This window comes from Carassius carassius, chromosome 34 (genome assembly GCF_963082965.1).
Source record: "Carassius carassius chromosome 34, fCarCar2.1, whole genome shotgun sequence".
In the NCBI taxonomy this organism is placed as follows: domain Eukaryota; kingdom Metazoa; phylum Chordata; class Actinopteri; order Cypriniformes; family Cyprinidae; genus Carassius; species Carassius carassius.
In genome coordinates, this window is record NC_081788.1 from 29,250,370 (window position 1) to 29,268,829 (window position 18,460).

The 18,460-nt window shown below is 38.4% G+C and overlaps 2 protein-coding genes across 2 annotated transcripts in view; both read right to left on the reverse strand.

The window, feature by feature from the left end:
* Positions 1–144: 144 nt before the first annotated feature.
* On the reverse strand, positions 145–15,258 carry LOC132114990 (solute carrier family 12 member 2-like). The gene is made up of 26 exons (XM_059523407.1): positions 14,575–15,258; positions 11,887–12,009; positions 11,720–11,795; positions 11,548–11,643; positions 10,601–10,740; positions 10,280–10,390; positions 10,000–10,108; positions 9,768–9,895; positions 9,441–9,525; positions 9,212–9,363; positions 7,595–7,702; positions 6,386–6,509; positions 6,195–6,296; positions 5,917–6,072; positions 4,954–5,053; positions 4,761–4,872; positions 4,533–4,673; positions 4,343–4,449; positions 4,186–4,259; positions 3,961–4,101; positions 3,153–3,275; positions 2,944–3,055; positions 2,670–2,756; positions 2,450–2,585; positions 1,131–1,198; positions 145–1,011 (listed from the first exon to the last, which is right to left on the reverse strand). Exons 1-26 carry the CDS (start codon positions 15,037–15,039, stop codon positions 876–878), a joined length of 3,312 nt encoding a protein of 1,103 aa, XP_059379390.1. The 5' UTR covers positions 15,040–15,258; the 3' UTR covers positions 145–875.
* A 1,360-nt stretch (positions 15,259–16,618) lies between these two features.
* Positions 16,619–18,460, reverse strand: part of LOC132114994 (GRAM domain-containing protein 2B) — a 19,518-nt gene continuing 17,676 nt past the window's right edge. The window contains exon 14 of the mRNA XM_059523410.1: positions 16,619–16,850. Within this exon, the coding sequence (XP_059379393.1) occupies positions 16,803–16,850 (48 nt within the window). The 3' untranslated portion in view covers positions 16,619–16,802. The remainder of the gene's footprint in view (positions 16,851–18,460) is intronic.

Below are 18,460 nucleotides of genomic sequence, written 5' to 3' on the forward strand. Positions count from 1 at the left end.
GTTAGCAGTTGCATTTCCTATTACCCCGACTAAGCATTTCTCAAAGTGTATAGCTGCTACTTTGGCACTGCAAAACTGCATTTTGTTTTAATAATCATGTGTATTATATATGCTTATGCTAAAATAATGCACGGAAAACACAAATTACATAGTTAAAATCAAGGCCATTTATTTAATGCATTGCATCTTTCAATATCTCTCTTTTCTAGAACAGTGTCTTTTAACATTTGCATTGGCACTGAGACACATGCAAACACACTTTCTCCAGAACTATCAGAATTAGTAGGTTCTTAGTAAACTATTTGACAGTGTCTAAGAACAGCAGCCTGAATAGATAAAGTGTGGACAGATGACATTTGAAGATTTGATGAAGATAAGCTCAAATATGTTCAGAGTGAGTTTGTTTTTAGGAGGCAAGAACTTCATTTCAGGCTTGGCAATGAAAAATGTCATCAATGTTGTGGATTAAGAAAAATAAAACGGTTTAACTTTTATCCCCAGAGTTAGTGCAAAAATGAACTTTAAATGACAGTTCACCCAAAAATGAAAACGTTGACATAATTACCATCACGTTGTTCCAAACCTGTGTGAATAGAAGCTATTTTGAAGGTTTGGAACAACTTGAGGTTGAGTAAATGATGTCAGAATTTTCATTCTTGGGTGAACTGTCCCTTTAAATTTATTTCAAGCATCATTTTATCTGCTCTTTTAGAGGTAAGTGTTGTTACATTAAAAAATCTACAAGTAAACTTTTCTGTAGCATCGGTTATTTCAGCTCAATATATTAAATATACTGTAATTCGATTTGGCAACAGTGAACAAATCTGGTCAATATCCAAATGTACTGATTGTAACACGGTCACTTCACGTTCTCTTCACGAGTAGAAGGTCAGAACACTCTGATGGTTTCCTCGGACAAGAAGTATCGGAGGCAGATCTTTAGTTAACGTGTCCAGCCAGGTCATGTAAAGAGCACTGGACACCGTCCCCTTCCGGGCGAGTGGCATGGTTCTGTCAAACCCACATGAATCAGATGCTCAGGTGAATCAAATCAAGGCACGTGTGCTTCACAAGGGCCACATACTTTCAAATGAAGTGTTTTCTGTGTTAAATGTGTGGTCAGTACTTACATGACGATGAGGTTGGCTGTGCTCGAGTGTTCCTTCAGAAGCTCGTTCAGTCTGATCTGCCGATTCGACTAAATGAAGGAAATGTAAGAACTGATGTCACTTAGATGTTGATGCTATTTATACAGGTGAGACATGGGCAGTGGAACGAGTGGAAGAAACGCAAGGTCTAGAGACGCGTTTTTTAAAAGCTGAATTAAACCTGTTTAACACTGTAAAGCTGCTTTAACACAATATGTATTTTATAAAGTGCTTTATAAACAGAATTTGAGTAGCCCGAAACAGATTTTCATGGAAGCCCGTTTCTGCCACTGAATAAAAAAAAAAAAAGTAATTGCCACTTTTTGTCCCACAATTATGACTTTTTTTTCTCAAAATTGCGCAATATGAAGTTGCAATTGTATGTTATAAAGTCAGAATTGCGTGATATAAACATGCAATCGTAAGAAAATAGTATTTTTTCCTTACAATTAGACTTTTATTAATAAGACAGAAACCAACTTTTCTAAGAATTCTAACTTTTATTAGAATCAGAGAAGTCTGAGAAATGAGGTAATAATTGTGAGAAATAAAAAGTCAGAAGATGAGATAGATATGCAAGATATCAACTCACAGTTGCGAGGAAAATAGTCGGAATTGTTAGATATAAAAATATACTTGTAAGAAAATAGTATTGTTTCCCCCTTAAGAATTGTAAGATGTAAACTTGAAATTGCAAGAAAAATGTCATAATAATGATATAAAAAGTCACAGTTACCATGTTTTATGTTTTATTCAGTGGCAGAAATGGGCTTCCATATATTTGAGTCGTTTGATTAATTCATTAAAAAGAATCAGTTCTTAAGAGTCTTTCGTTCAGACTACACTGTTCACACTATGTTTGATAACTACACAATAGAAATGTTATTTATTTGTTATTGCATTATTTTGTGGTCCTCAGTGATTCTCTCTCATCACATTCAAACTTAAACAGAAGTAACTCGACTAAAACCTCATTTCTGAAATCTAAATTCAGTATTCAGCAGGAGTATTTTCCTATGTTGTTTAGTCTGCACTGATTGCAGAATATACACATTGAAGGACTACGAGCAGATCAAATCATCATGAGAAAAATCAATTGGTTCCAATATTTTTTTATCTAACTGCTTTTAAATAAAGTCCATCCAAGTAAGACTGGTTAGCATGTGCTCCCAGAAGAGCCTTCTCTAAAGTCGTCTTTCTGATTAGTTCTCACTGTTCAGATAACACATCAGAGACAAGCGGCGCTCAATATCAAAGCAATGTAAGAGCATCACATCTCCTGAGGAGAAACTGATGGTAACCTTGGCTCTGTAGAGCTCCAGCTCATTATCTGTGATCCTCCAGGGTTCTTCAGCCTTCAGTTTCTCAGCGGCTTCTTGCTCCATGTCGTCCTCCTTCAGTCTGTACGGCTCGATCATCTCCTCAAACATCTTCTTACTGAGCACAAAATCAAACAACAACTGCTTCTCATGGATATCAGAGAAAGACATGCTCTTTACTAGCCAATGGATCGAAACTTACTTGTGCTTCTTTGGCTTAATGTTGATGTCTCCAAGAACGGTGATGTCAGAGAAGTCAATCCTGAACTTACTGAGCAATGCCGCCATTCTGCGCAAGAGCAAAAGCTTTAGTAGTTTTTACTAAAATGTAAATGAATAGCTCCATTATATAAATTGCTTTATTTGTTAAACTAGCAGACAAAAGTTTGGACACACTGACTGAATTCCGTAGGATCTTAAATCTTCTTTATAAACCAAGCAAACGGGAAAAAAAATACATTCAATGCAATACTCACGCTCTGCGGTCGTGGTCAATCCTGTTTATCTTTCCTCCAATGAACACACGGATCTTGCAGTCGCACCATTTCTTTTTGTTGGTTAGCAAATACGGTATCAAAAGAGTCAAGCCTACAATGAGTAATCAATCAGCAATCATTTATTGAAGCTGAAAAATCATTGAGAACAATAATCATCACACTACACTGAAATGGAAATAACTCTTCACCTCCGTCGTCAAACAGCCACCAAACATCGATGGTTCCTTTGCTCTGTTTCTTCTGGAACTGTTGACTGGCAGCCAGAAGTTTCTCGTCCGCAGGACTAAGCTGCATCGGAGGCTTCTTGGTGTCTGAAATCACATATGCATCGTCAGAGAGGAGAAATTACCATCAGTTTAGATAAATAAATCTGAGACACCAAAAGCCATTCCGTGGAGAATTAACATTCATCATGAATCTAAGAACAAGATTGAGTCTCATCAATGGATGCTCTGCAGTGAATGGGTGCCATCAGAATGAGAGTCCAAACAGCTGATAAAAACATCACAATAATCCACAAGTAATCCATTCCGGCAATTAACATCTGGAGAAGACAAATGCTGAAACAGTCCATAATCCATAATACCACTTCCTCCAGTGAAAAAGTGAAAAAGTCTCTCACATCAAAATCCAGCCACATATTTTTTTAGAGCAGTTTTGGCTTTCTTGATCAGTGCAGATTTCTCTCCTGATTCAGACCAGAACACTTTTTTCACTGGAGGAAGTGTTATTATGGCGTATGGATTTGTTTCATCTTTTGTCTTCTCCAGATGTCAATTGATGGACTGGAGTGCTGTGGATTATTGTGATGTTCTATCAGCTGTTTGGACTCTCATTCTGACGGCACCCATTCACTGCAGAGCATTGCTGAGACACTGATGCAATGCCACATTTCTACAAATCTGATGAAGACACAAACTCATCCAAATCTTAAGCACATTTTCATTTTTGAATGAACTATTCCTTTAACCGTGCAGCTTGTCATTGTTTTCTGACCTCTGAAGATGAGCGGACTGCTTTGGCAGCTGGTGGATTTAGATGATGGTTTGGAGGAATCACTGTCAAAGTCTTTCATGTTGATGGACACCAAGAGATCCTTCATTCCAGGAGCTTTCTCCTGCGAGGTCTGAAATTCATCTGAAATTCATCCAACAGAATCAGAGTTAAAATCACTGATGAAAAGACTTAAACGATTAGCCCACTTTGGCCACGAAACTCCACCTTGAATGTGAGAGATGTCAAGACCTTCCTTCAGTCTCAAGAGAACCACCCCGAACTGTAGGTCAAACGCATCACTGAAACACACACAGCATCATTCAGATGAAGATTTCAATTCTTAAAGATGAAGACATGATGAGCATCACACAGTCAGACTCACTGGATGGTGTTGATGTAGGTTTCCACATCCTTCATCTCACCGTCCCTCCAGTTGTTCTTAAAGCCAAACACCAGTGTGTTGGGTTTTAGGCGACCCAAACCAGTGGTCTGTGAACCCCAACAACATCAGGTTTACTCTTAGATTTAAACGCTTTCTGATTGAGGTCATTACATGAGCTCTTTGTTCTGACCTGCAGGAGATACTGGGCTCCTTGTCTGAGATCATCAGCAAACACAGGAGTGTAAAAGGCTTTGATTTGTGTCTTCAGGAGCCAGCGCTGATAGCGGACCTGCTCGTTCATCAAGTCCTTAGAGTTCGGCCTACGGAATCCCTGTGGAAAAAAGCAAGGACAAGTGCATGTTTGCTTTTGTAGCTGCTCATAACTGCAATGTGTCAAATGTTTACTGAATTTACTAACCGTGCGCACGTGGCCACAGACCATCAAACCCACGTTTTTGGTGAAGGCGTGCACTAGATACAGCAGCGCGGGTCTTGAGTTTGGGTATCCAGACATTACAAGACACTGAGGCCTGTGGGAACAATGATTTCAGAGAGGTTTTGGGTCTCTATAGAGTCACATAAGATAGCATCTGCATCTGTCGGTGGATCACCTGAAGTTCTTGATATGGTCCTCAACCCCCGTGAGATGCAGACTGTGTGTTAGTGCCTTATTGTACATCAGCGCTTGTGTCGATGAACCCCAGTTCACATCTGCAGCAGAAAGATGCATTTTGACACTCAGTTGTGATGTATGACTTTAAAACATAAGCGATAACACTTTACAATAAGGCCTCACATCAGTTAAAGGGACAGTCACACCAAAATCTAAATTCTGTCGTCATTTATTCTCCCTCGTGTTGTTCCAAATCTATAAGAGTTTATTTCTTGTGGATAGAAGATATTTTGAAGAATGTTCGTAACCACTCATTTCCCAAGTCACTGGCTACCGGAAACTGTTTGGTTACCCACATTCTTCAAAATTATTTATTTTGTTTTCAACAGAAGAAAGGAGTTCAACACAAGGGTGAGTAATGATGACAGAAGTTTCATTTTTGGATGAACTATGCCTTTATCATGAACCACAATTACATTTATGCATTTGGCAGACACTTTTATCCAAAGTGACTATTCGAGATATACATTTGACCAGTTCCATGATCTACAGGAACGCTACATTAACATGTTAATGAACTAACATGAAAACAACATTTTAATTAACATGAACAAATACATATATCAAATGCTGTGAAAATTATATCGCATATTATAAGTCATTTACAGCATTGCATTAGTTGGCATGAACTGAAAACCCACCCAATATATTTTCTAAATGCATATTATTAATTTTATTGTAAATGATTCATCTGCACATTTCACACTTTTTAATGTTTTGACCTTGTCATGTTTCATTGAATCTTCTCTCTGGTGACGCATGAAGGATTCTCCGATCATTAAGAGTACTTAAACTCCGCCCCTGCAGGGAATGCTCTTCTGAGAGCCACGCCCACATCCCAACATCCAGTCAAAAACCGATGCATGAACTAAGTCCCATACTACTGTACAGTTTTACAGACCTGGTTTCTTGTAGCTGACGTAGATGTAGAGCGCCAGGACGATGCCGTTTGTGAGCAGCGCTGCCCACCAGTTGATCACAAACATCACCACGCAGCACAGCACGGCTCCGGCTAACGACACCCACTTGTTGTAGTATTTGAAGCTCGGACGCCATCCTGTTCAGATGGAGATCTGTGAATTACTCAATGATGTATGAAACCATCAGTGTCAGCGACCTGAGGAGGAACACCACGCTCATTTTCAGTTTCATCAGAGAGGATTTCTGCTTCACACTTGCCTGGGGAGTTCGCCAGCGACGCGTGGAAAACAGAGAAATTTATCAAGGCGTAAGAAGCCAAGAAGAAGTTGGAAATGATGGGAGCGATGACGTTCAACTGAGCTGAAACACCAACACACTTGGATTTTAGACACAGTTTCTGTCATTAGCATGTAAGTAGATAAGTCAGCATTCAGTGGGGTGTAGTTTACCGATCAGGATGAAGGCCAAGCCGATGATGAAGGTGAGGACATAAGCGCGCAAAGGCTCTTTGTTCTTCCCGTATCCTTTGGCAAACACATGCATTCCAGGGTAGATTCTATCCTTACACAAAGCCTACAAAACCACACACACATTAAACTCCTCCATCAACTCAGACAACAGATAACCTGAAAAACAGAGTGATGGTTATATTAAACAATATAAGATCATAGGAAGCTCTGATATATAATATTTGGCCAATATATAGGGTATGGTAATGCAAAATTGTCATTTATAATTTTATCATTTATGCATTTGGTAGACACTTTTAATTCAAAGTGATTTACATTGCATTGCATCAATTGTTCCATTCTTTCAGTTCATGCATTTTCTTGGAATAAACTGTAACCTGTCTGTCTGTCAAACAAAATGATGATGCCCGCTCGCTGATGCACCTGATGATTGTGTAACAAATTACTCCAAATGCAACTCATTTAGTTAATCACTGCACAAAAATCAAAAAGTGCAAGCTTTTGTATCAGGCTGTTTTGTTGAAACAGTAAATACACATCTAGAAGATGAGAAATAGGAAAATTACGCAGGGAGAGTGCCAGGAAATCAGAAAGGAAAAATGTGTAATGGATGCAAATAGGTAATTGATGTGTTTTAGTTGTGCTGATCACATTAATGATAAGGCTATTTATCAGAGCACAGAGGTGTTGAAACCAGAGACTCGCACCATTCAGCATGCATCTGTTTTTAAAATAAAACCAGATAATCCACACACATACAGAGAAATCAACAGATGCATGGAGCATCTTGGATGAAAACCGTGTGCTTTTTTGAGGTGCTTACTGTAGATAGAGATTTATAGTGGGAATAAACCAAATATCTCCCTCAAATTTTAACACGATGAAGAATTCTGCCATATAAAACTTTATGTAAATTGTCTAAATTTGAACTGGTTTTAATGAAAACTGCCCAAACACACAAGCTTTACTTCTAGTCATTTCTGTAACAGAGAAAATATCACAGAATCATGGAAGTGAATGAAAGTCGATGTCAATTCATCACTTCTTTTGAGATTACTGGCTGATTTCAGGGATGCAATGAACAAAACTCCATTTACTAGCAAATCTGGATACCTAGTATCCAAAATACAATACCTTTTAACCAAAGTTAAAGACATTGTTCGGTAGGAGGTTTGTATGTGCCCTGACCTGGAAGACTTTGGGAGCGCTGACCAGAGAAGCAAGCGCTGATGAGAGAGTGGCCGAGAATATCCCAGCTGTGATGAGCGGCCCGAAGCCAGACACCAAACTCATCACCTGAAAGATCATTAACATCGCAGAACATAAGTAAAGCTGAATGACTTGACTACAATGACTACATTGTACTGAATGACTACATCTCTTCTCAGTGCTGGGGGGAATACATTAAAAGTAACACCAAGCGTAATCAGATCAAACTAGTAAATGCATTCCTTTTAATTTATGATGCTACTGTAGATCTAGACTAACTGTCAACATGCATTTACTCTTCTCACTCGCACAAAAACAGATTTAGTATTCCTCAAAATGAAGTAAATCAGTGAAATGTAAACTCAGAATATTACGCAAAACTACAATAATTAAATATGCTAAATAACACAAATATACTTTATGTATTTAATCCTATTTTATTAACCAGTGTCTTTGCTGCTGAGGTTTGATGATCCAGTTCAACCATAATAATAACCAAAATATACTTTAGATAAACATTGCATTTGTGTTTCATTTTTTTTTTCGTGATCGAGAAGAAAGTGTTGAACTTTCTTCTATGCATTCTATTCTTCATGTAATCCATAATGGCAGGACAGCTGAAAGGTTTGTTTGACCGGCGCCCTCTATTGTACAGATGTGAGTTTTCATTTCCTTAAACCTGAGGCTCATTCATTTCATTTTTGTGGCCCTATTTTTAGGATCTAAGCACATGGTCTAAAGTGCAAGGCACAATTGCCCTTAGGATGTGTCCGAATCCACTTTTGCTAGTGTAACGGTGGGAAAAATGTTGGCAAGGTCTAAAAGAGTTGTTTCTATTCTCTTAATGTGTAATGGGTGTGTTTTGTGGGTGTGTAATGTGCAATAAACCAATCAGAGTCTCATCTCCCATTCAAGCAAGATTCACTCATGCCATGGCGGACATTCCCTGGAATGCAAATTTTAGCAGTTTTGGCTACTTTTGAGTAGCGATTGGGGGGGTTCTTGGGAAAACTTGGCAACCCTGATGCCGGATTCGCTATTTACATAGCAGTTTTTTTTGCAAGAGCAAAGGCTGAATGCTTCTCCAGAGAGGAAACAGATTGTCTCTACATTGTTATCGTTTCATTTTTAAAATTTGGCATGTTTGTGTGCTGCTGTGCATCCCTGTGTGCATATTACTCTTTAAATAACAAAAAATAAATAAATATTGTGTTACTGACTTTAGACCAGTTTTTCTTGGTCAGTGGCGCAGTCTATTTCAGTTGCTTTAAAATAGAAACATGCAAACAATCCTCCTCGTTTTCAGACCAGCACACCCATGGGTGCTCAAATGGGCACAAATGCATTTGCTATTTAAACAATGTGGTGCAAGACATGAAAATGAGAAATGCGTTGGTTTGAAACTAGCAAAAATAACTTGCATTGCATCTGGCGCCTCATTGCACTGGGTATATAATAGGGCCCTTTGAGTGAAATTTGATTTTACATTTGCCAAAAATAGAACTTTTTGTAACGCATTACTTTTAAAAGTAACTTCCCCCAACACTGAACATCAACATATGCATTCCCAAATAATAATGAAAACTGTGAGCACACCTGGAAGTCGTTCTGAAGGCCGTACTTGCAGCCGCCCTCTTTACAGATGGAGAAGTCGTATCCCAGCGTGCAGGCGGCGTCAGTGCAGTTCTCCAGCGAACCCACCATGGTGTCATTATCATCGCCTGTGGCGTCCCGCACGATACAAGAGCCTAAACACATGGCAAACCCATAACATCACCTCTGAACCACGAGGCGAGAACATTCAGAGAGAGAACCACACAAATACCGTTCGAGATGGCAACAGCGATGTAAACCACTCCAGTTATGAGGATTGCCAGGAGAGTTCCTTTCGGAATCGCTAACTGTGGATCCTACAGAGACCAAATCAGCTGTGATGACCACCAAAATCCAGCACAACTCTTGAAAATAAAGCTTCTTTACAGGCATCAATGTTGCATGAAGGACCTTTAACACCCAAATGAACTAAAGGTTCTTCATAGTGTTCTTCAAACTGTTACTCACACTAAGAATAAACGGTTCTTTTAAGAACTGATCACTGAAAGGTTCTAAATGGTTATTCTGTGGCCTCACTGTGAGAGTAAATGATCCTCACCGCCAGGTCTCCAGATATATTGGCTCCCGCTAGGATTCCTGTGGCGGCCGGGAAGAAGATGGCAAAGACGGAGAAGAAGGTTTCGTCATCTCTGAAGTCTGGACCCATGTTCTCCATCATTATGGCAGCTTTGAGACAGACAAACACAAGAATGAACATGCCATGGAATCCCTTCCTCCAGCACTGATCTTAAATAATTATCAATGATAACAGATGAGTAAAGACGTCTAACCGTTATAACCGAAGAAGCCTTGAGGCTCCTTTGACTTCATGGGGATGAAGGACCCGATGAAGTAGTTGCAAATAGCCGCCACAAGAATCACCATTAACACAATCTGGGCCTGTCAAAGACACCAGTACGTCACAGGACTTACAATATCTGCAGAAATAACACCGACCTGCATCATATCCACTGAATGAAATCCAATAATAATTTTGAGCTGCTGATTCCAAAAATAGTATGGCTATATAATTCTGTGTCCACAGATATGTGAATGTAGAAATATACTGACTTTTGCCTCCCACTCCATTCCAGCGACAGAGATGCCCAGCAGTAAGACGGCGGTGAGCGTGCCGACGATCCTGATGTCATTGATCTCATCCGTCATGAGAGCGTCTATACTCTGATAAACACAGTGTGTTTACATTATGAATGAATATGGAGGATATATGTCAGCCTATCACCATAAGACAACCACAGCAGTCATGCACATCTAAAAAAACAATGAAAATCAGGTGCATGACCAAAAACACTAATGCATGATTCTGATGAAGAAACATCAGGTCTGTCATGCTCATCATCATCCATCCAAGGTCTTTGCGTTCATACTCACATCCAGAAGCTCAACAACGGTTTCTGCAAAACCTACGACATACATGGCCACAGCGACAGCATTTGCAAAGGCAAAGATCAGACCAATGGATCCTCCAAACTCTGGACCCAAACTCCTGGAGATCAGGTAATATGCCCCGCCTAAAAACAGCCAATCACAGACATAAACTCCTCACTTTAGACCAAATATATCCAAAACTATTAGAACAGAAGTCACAGTTAGTGAAGAATAACTCTCAATAACATTGATAAGAAAACATCAATAACTTACCAATAAACAGTAATATACTAACACAGATTTAGACAGATCTGTGAACAATTTTTAAAGAAATAGGCCTTTTGTGTACATAAAAGAGTTCAGCTCATGAGAAATGGGAGCAAAAATTTACAAAAGTGTTGCGTTTATAATTTTGTTCAGTGTAAATACATATAGCAATGAATGGTAAATAGTAAATTTGATGGTAAAAATGTGTAAATTAGTGTCATTTATATACACACGACCAGTCAAAAGTTTTTGATCAGAAAGATTTTTAATCTGTTTTAAAGAAGTCTCTTCTGCTCACCAAGCCGTGTTTATTTGATCAGAAATACAGCAAAAGCAGTAATATTGTGAAATATTTTTACTATTTAAAATAACTGATTTCAATTTGAATATATTTTAAACTGTAATTTATTTCTGTGATGCGCAGCTGTATTTTCAGCATCATTCAGAAATCATTCTAATATGTTGATTTGCTGCTCAAGAAACATTTCTGATTATTATTATTATGTTGAAAACAGCTTGTTCAGAAGTTCATAAGAACACCATTTATCTGAAACAGAAATCTTTTGTAACACTGTAAATGTCTTCATCATCACAATTTAAAGCATCCTTGCATCCTCTATATATATTTAATCTATTTTTTTTTATTTCAAACGGTTATTAATATTATATAATACCTCACTGACCTCCACGCACGAAGCCGTTGGTGGCAATAGCTGATGTTGATAGTCCAGTGATAGACGTCACCACAATAGCCATGAGAACGATGGCACAGGACAGAGCTGCAGGAACACAACACAGTCTGTGACTGACCATTCCTTCTGATCTGGGGTCAGTGCTGCTGGTCAGTTATCTTACCGATGCCCGCCTGACCCACGATCCACGACATCCTGATGAACAGCATCACTCCCCAGATGTTCAGCATGCATCGTATCTGCACACAATCAGCATCAGCAGTGTTCGTTAGAGTTATGTGTGTGTGTGTGTGTGTGTGTGTGTGCTGATGGATCAGAGGTCAGACTGACCAGCACTCCTTTGACCCAGCCGAACTTCACTGTGCCTCCCTTGGAATCGGACAGTTCTTTGGCTGTGATGATCTCGGCGGCCGTGAGCTCCTCTCCGTTGGGGAACCCCTCCTCAAACGACTCCTACACAAGACCACACCCCTCCAGAGTCAGCATATGTCACATTTGATAACTCAAGCATTTACTATGACTTATTATTTAATATGCAGAAGAGGAAGAGCAATATTTGCATTTGAATGACTTCGTTTCTCAGATGGTTCAAAGTTATGAAAAATGTAAAATATATGTTTTCTTTTTCATAGAGAATGCCTTTATGGACTAGTTAAGAGCTCATGGAAGAATGCAATGCAGTTAAATTTGTTTTATTCATATTTAGAATCAGTTTTCATTTTATATCTTCCACTTTAGTTTTAGTTTAAGTTTTAGTTTTAGACATTTTTAGTAGTTATATATATATATATATATATATATATATATATATATATATGTGTGTGTGTGTGTGTGTGTGTGTGTGTGTGTTTGTGTGAGACCATGGGTCAAAATGATCACTTTTTTCTTTTATTCCAAAAATCATTAGGATATTAAGTAACAATCATGTTCCATGATATTTTGTAAAGTTCCTACCGTAAATATATCAAAACTTAATTTTTGATTAGTAAAATGCATTTCTAAGAACTTCATTTGAACAACTTTAAACATGATTTTCTCAATATTTAGATTTTTTTGCATCCTCAGATTCCAGATTTTCAAATATTGTCCTCCTAACAAACCAGACATCACTGGAGAGATAATAATTTATTATATATATATATATATATATATATATATATATATATATATATATATATATATATATATATATATATATATATATATATACGGTATATATATATATGTAGATATATATGTAAAATTTCAATTTCATTAAGACAGCTGTTTTATATAGCAAGATTTCCGAAATGCAATGTTTAAACATGCATCTAACTAAATATGCATTCAATAAGTACATTTCCAGCACATTAATCTGAATATCACATAAAACCAGGTTCATAATTCTTGTTTGATTTTATTATCATATGAGATTTAAAGGTATTCTGGATTTTTCTTTTTATCACCCCATAAATCACCAGACAGTAAACAAGCACATTTTCACCATGTTCTTAGGAATAAAAATGCTTCACAAATCATTGTGAATGAAATATGAACAAACATACAGAATATATAGAGGAATAAAACTGCAATCATGTGCTAACAGATGAGAAACATTGAAATTAACTCTTAAATGTGTGTTTTGGATGTTTTCTTTCCACTAGTCTGGGAGAAAACTTGACATGTAAAAAAAGACTCACAACTGACCAGTACATGTAAACACACTGGTTTTGTCTGTATAGCTGAGTTGTTTTAGTGTGTGAGTCCTGGTTATCACACATGTTTTGCAGTGAAGTGTGTAACCTGTGTGTCCACTGTCCAGTGATGTTCAGGGGACACTGGGTCTTTGAGAGAGATGCACGGGTCACACGCTCACATTGTGATGTGACCCAGATCGCTCATGGTGCCTCATGGAGTGGGTGTGTGTGTGTGAGAGGGACTATTGTCTGAGGACAAGTGTGTGTGTGTGACATCACACAAGTCATGCAACTTACAGCCATAAGAGAAGAAACATACAGATGAATCAGCTGCTACACACATCACTCATACTGCAATAACACATCTGAATATGATCTGATGACAGCTTTTAATATCACATTTGTGCTGCATGTCATTTTAAATAATAAAGTGCTTGCAGAGAAAACAACATAATGGACTTAATGTAGGGAATCAGACCAGGGCTAGAGCTCAGGATTGAGTTATAAGAGTTTTATGAGTTGTAAGTTTTATATGTTGGTTTCAAACAATCATTAATAATCATTTACTTTGAATCGGATTTCAGAGGAAAAAATGATGATTTGACATTTTGTTCGTTACATTTAAAATATAGATATGCTGTTATTTTACTGTCATTGAGATTGTTTACTTAAAATATTTTGAATGAGTGGTTTTTGTATTTTTGCATATCCATTTTCACTTTAGTTAGTTATAATTATTTTGTGTGTTTTTGTCATTTTTATTAGTTTTTGTTTGTTTAGAAAATGTCTATATAGATATTTATTTATTTTAATTTTTTTTGCCATTTTATATCCTTTATTTGGAAAGGAAGTTTACTGGAAGTTACCTTTTACACACTTGGTCTCTCATGAACTGCTTTGTATTTTATTGTAAAGCCATTTTAATTATTGATGGAAATATAATACATTTTAAATATAGATGTGCTGAGAGCAGTGTGTCATCGATTTGTGTCTTTGAGCCTAATATTGGTTAATAATATATATATATATTTTGTATTTTCAGTTTTGTTTTCAATTTTAATTTAATTTTATGTATATTTTGTGATTGGTTTTTTAAACTGCTGTTATATTAAAAGGTAACATTGTGTTAATAAACAGAACGTTCATATTCTTACAGTTGACCTCATTTTTAATGTAAGATGTAAGTTGTGTGTTCGCACAGAAACTGCTTTTGAAATAAACGCAGAAAATCGTGTGACAACATGCCCCGGTGCCCGATAGCTCTTGCAGCACGCGCACAGATAAACCACAGCCACGCGGTATGAAGTGCGTCGATGAGAGCGTGAGGAAACACAGCACGAACCTTGTCGAGTTCATCGTGGAGCTCCGACAGCGACGGGCGCACGAGCTTCTCCCCGAGCGGAGCCGCGGTCTGCCGGTAGAAGTCGATGTTGGGCACCGCGTCGATGGTGTTGTGCCCGAAGGTGCGCAGGTAATAAGTGCTGGAGTGCGTGTCCGAGAAGTGACTGAGACCCCCGGTGGACGAGTGCAGGCTCGCCTCGCTCCTCACCGTGTCTCCGTTCAATCCCGCTTCAGGCGCGGCGTCAGACGGGCTTAAGAAGTTCACCACCCGGAACCGGCTCTTGGACTCCTCACCGATGGAGGAGCGCGATCCCGGCGGAGTTTTAGGAGCGACGCCCGCCGCTGCTGCCGCCGCCGCCGCCGCCGCCTCCGCCACCGGATCCACCTGGAAGCGGCTCTGAGAGGACCCCGGCGCCCGGAGGGTGGGCTTTTGTCCGGCTGGAGGAGATGAGGGCTGATCTGACATGATGGAGATGATGGAGAATCACGCGGCGCGCCGGTAACGGTGCATCAGTCACTACAGAGAACCAGTCAGGCGTAACCACACTCGTGACCGAGCGACGCTCACTCACAGCAGAGCTGCCACGAGTTCGAGCTGGATTAAACTTAGATATTTTGATGAAACCGTGTTTAGTTTCAGGGTCAGAATACAACCAGTTTGATCCCTGATGGTTTCATTCAGGTTTTCGCGTGCGTCACCGCGCGTCACGAGCGGCGCGTAATTGCGCGCAGAAACACAGACGCGCTTGGATTCATAGAAAATGCATCAACTAACAGCGAAAAATAAAACTGGTTTATCATTTAATATTAACTGTACAATCGTTCGTTTTAACAAACACAGGTTTCAATTAAAAAATGTAGCCATAATTAATAAATATTGAAATTGTCATTAATTAAGACTCATAAATCCTGTATAATTATTGTTTAGTATTAATTCATGTTAACTAATGAAACGCATTATTTTTGCTTTTATTTATGGTGTAAGCATTTCAACACTATCCTGCACAGTAACAGTGTTATTTTAGTATAACTGGAGATACCATTATAGTTTTTATTAATATTCTGAATCAGTTTTTATTTTTTATATTCTGATTTCAGGTAGTTGTAGTAGTTTCCTTTCTTTTTATTAATTAGTTTTTACATTTAGTGTTCAGTTGTTTTAGTACATTAAGTTAAACTGAATTAAAGTGAAAATGTTGCAATGGCAAGTACATTAAATAATTGTTTATTTTTTATTTTGTTAAGTTATTTCGAGTAACAAACTTTAACTTAAGTATAATAACCCTGCTATAGTTCAGAAAATCTAACATAGTGCATGGTTTATTACTTAACTAAACTAATCCGTTTTATGAGCTCACGTTAATCAAAGGAATATCATCATTTTTAATGCAAAAGTTATTAAAAAGCAGCTAAAACTTTTCCATTAATGCACATTTAAACAACAAACAAGTGAAGTATAGAGGCAATGTTATGAAGTATTTCCATCCTCTGCAGGATGTTAAAACCTCAATCTGATTCCAGTTCAGAGAGAAACAATGGTTTTCTGTGGAGAGGAGTGATGACATTCAGTCACATTAGCATATAACACAACACACTCTTTCACAATCTCACTCTTCACAATACAGAGCTGAAAGAGATCCTTCGCAAACCTCCTCCTCCTCCTCCTCAGAAGAACATTGTGTCTCAGAGCACATGGGATCAGGAAAAGCTCTTTGTCTTTTCTCATATGATCATTATGCTCAGTTTTTCTTCATATTAGTTCCCCACGCCTCACTCACTATCCTGTTTCATGCTGACAAATAAAAACAGCAGGGTTTGTGTTTCTTTGTGAACGACGTCTGCTGGTTGTTCGTCGTCCTGAGCCGTAATGATGAACTCACGTCAAAACTTAATGTTCAGAGACGATGCACACTTTATTCACTCCAAACGACAGGTATACACAGTTTTTCATTGTACATCTAATGATAATCAGCAAGAATCACTGTACAGTCTAGTCATACAAAGTCAAATATCAGGCTCATTTACGTTTGTTTAAGCAGTTCTGTCAAAAAAACTGGCTCAGTTTATGTTTATCTCATGCTTGGCTTCTAATGTTTGTATAAAACAGCCGATGATTACTAGTTCTACTTATGATGATGATTAAAAAAATAATAATTCTTGAAAGTGTCACCAAAAACTTCAAGACATTGACTGGAACGGCTTTCACTTCCATGTGCGTATGCCCTTCATTCAGACCTCAGACACGGTCTCCAGCAGTCTCTGCAGGTTTCTGTGGATCTGGAAAAGCATGATTGTGTTGTTCAGAAGAACTCCTGACTGTCAGCGATCACTATCTTCACAATGCTTAGGAATAATTCACCCAAAAATTGTAAATGTGCTCCCCCTCAGGATCATCTGAGATCAGGATGAGTTTGATTCTTCATCAGGTTTGTAGAAATGTAGCATTGCATCAGTGTGTCATCAATGGATGCTCTGCAGTGAATGGGTGCCGTCAGAATGAGAGTCCAAACAGCTGATAAAAACATCACAATAATCCACAAGATGAAACAAATCCAGCATTAAGACACTTTTAACTAAAATAATCCATAATAACACTTCCTCCAGTGAAAAAGTGTTCTGATCTGAATCAGGAGAGAAATCTGCACTGATCAAGCAGCGGTTAAACAGTCCTAAACGTCTTAATGCTGGATTTGTTTCATCTTTTCTCCTCTCCAGATGTTAACTGATGGACTGGAGTGCTGTGGATTATTGTGATGTTTTTATCAGCTGTTTGGACTCTCATTCTGACGGCACCCATTCACTGCAGAGCATCCATTGATGAGACAGTGCTGCTTCTCAGAGGTGGGTAGTAACGAGTTACATTTACTTCGTTACATTTACTTGAGTAATTTTTTGGGGTAACGAATACTTTTCGGAGTATATTTAAAGATGGGTACTTTATACTCTTACTTGAGTAAATTTTTGGGGGGAAATCTGTACTTTTACTTCGTTACTGTGGGCGACGCTCCTCTTGTTACTTTATCTTAATGCAATAAATGTTATAAATGCTTCAGTTTATTCCAAACGCGCCGTCTACTTTTCTCTGGGCAATGAGCGATGCCCATTCGCGAATGATTCATTCTTTTGAGTCAATACTGTTCAAAGGCTTGATCAAACCAATTGGCAAACGAGTGAATTGGTTCATGAATCAGTTTGAATGAGTCGTTCAGTTCCCTGCCGCACGCGCTGAGCATCTAAAGTGGTTCACTCAGAGTTGTAACGTTTAAGAACAGAAAGAGCGTTGAAAACGTGGCTGGAACTGCACTGAATTGAAATCTGCAAAGGTTATTATTTGCTAGCGATGGAGATCCTTATTAGATGAACAACACCGCGTGTGCTGTCTACTGTTTAACAGGTAATAACTTGGGCTACATTCGATTACAGTACACGATACCACTGTGACATTAGTTTGTTGAACGTGTGTGGCTTATAACAGAGGGGTGTCAAGTTGAATGCAGCTTCCAAAAGACAAAAAATAGCCGATTAAGATTTTATTAATTTTAATACAATCACACTGGTGCAAGTCAGCTGCTAAATTCAGATCTGTGATCGCTTGCTGGCGCTGAGCCAGAGATAGATGCGTTTATACCGCGCTGCGCATTATAACCAATCACGCATTGGCCAATCAGAGGCGTTCAGATCAGTCATCGCTAAAATTCCGGTGCTTCCTTCACTCGCTCACTGACTGAATACCTCTTTCTGGCGAATTCTCTCGTCAGAAACAACAAAGTGCAGATGTTTGTACGAATCTTTAATTAAGATATTGATTTCACAGTGTTAACAGTTTCAGTTATTTTAATGGGAGTTTCTGAGAGTGATTGAAATCTAGACCGTCAGTGAAAATTATG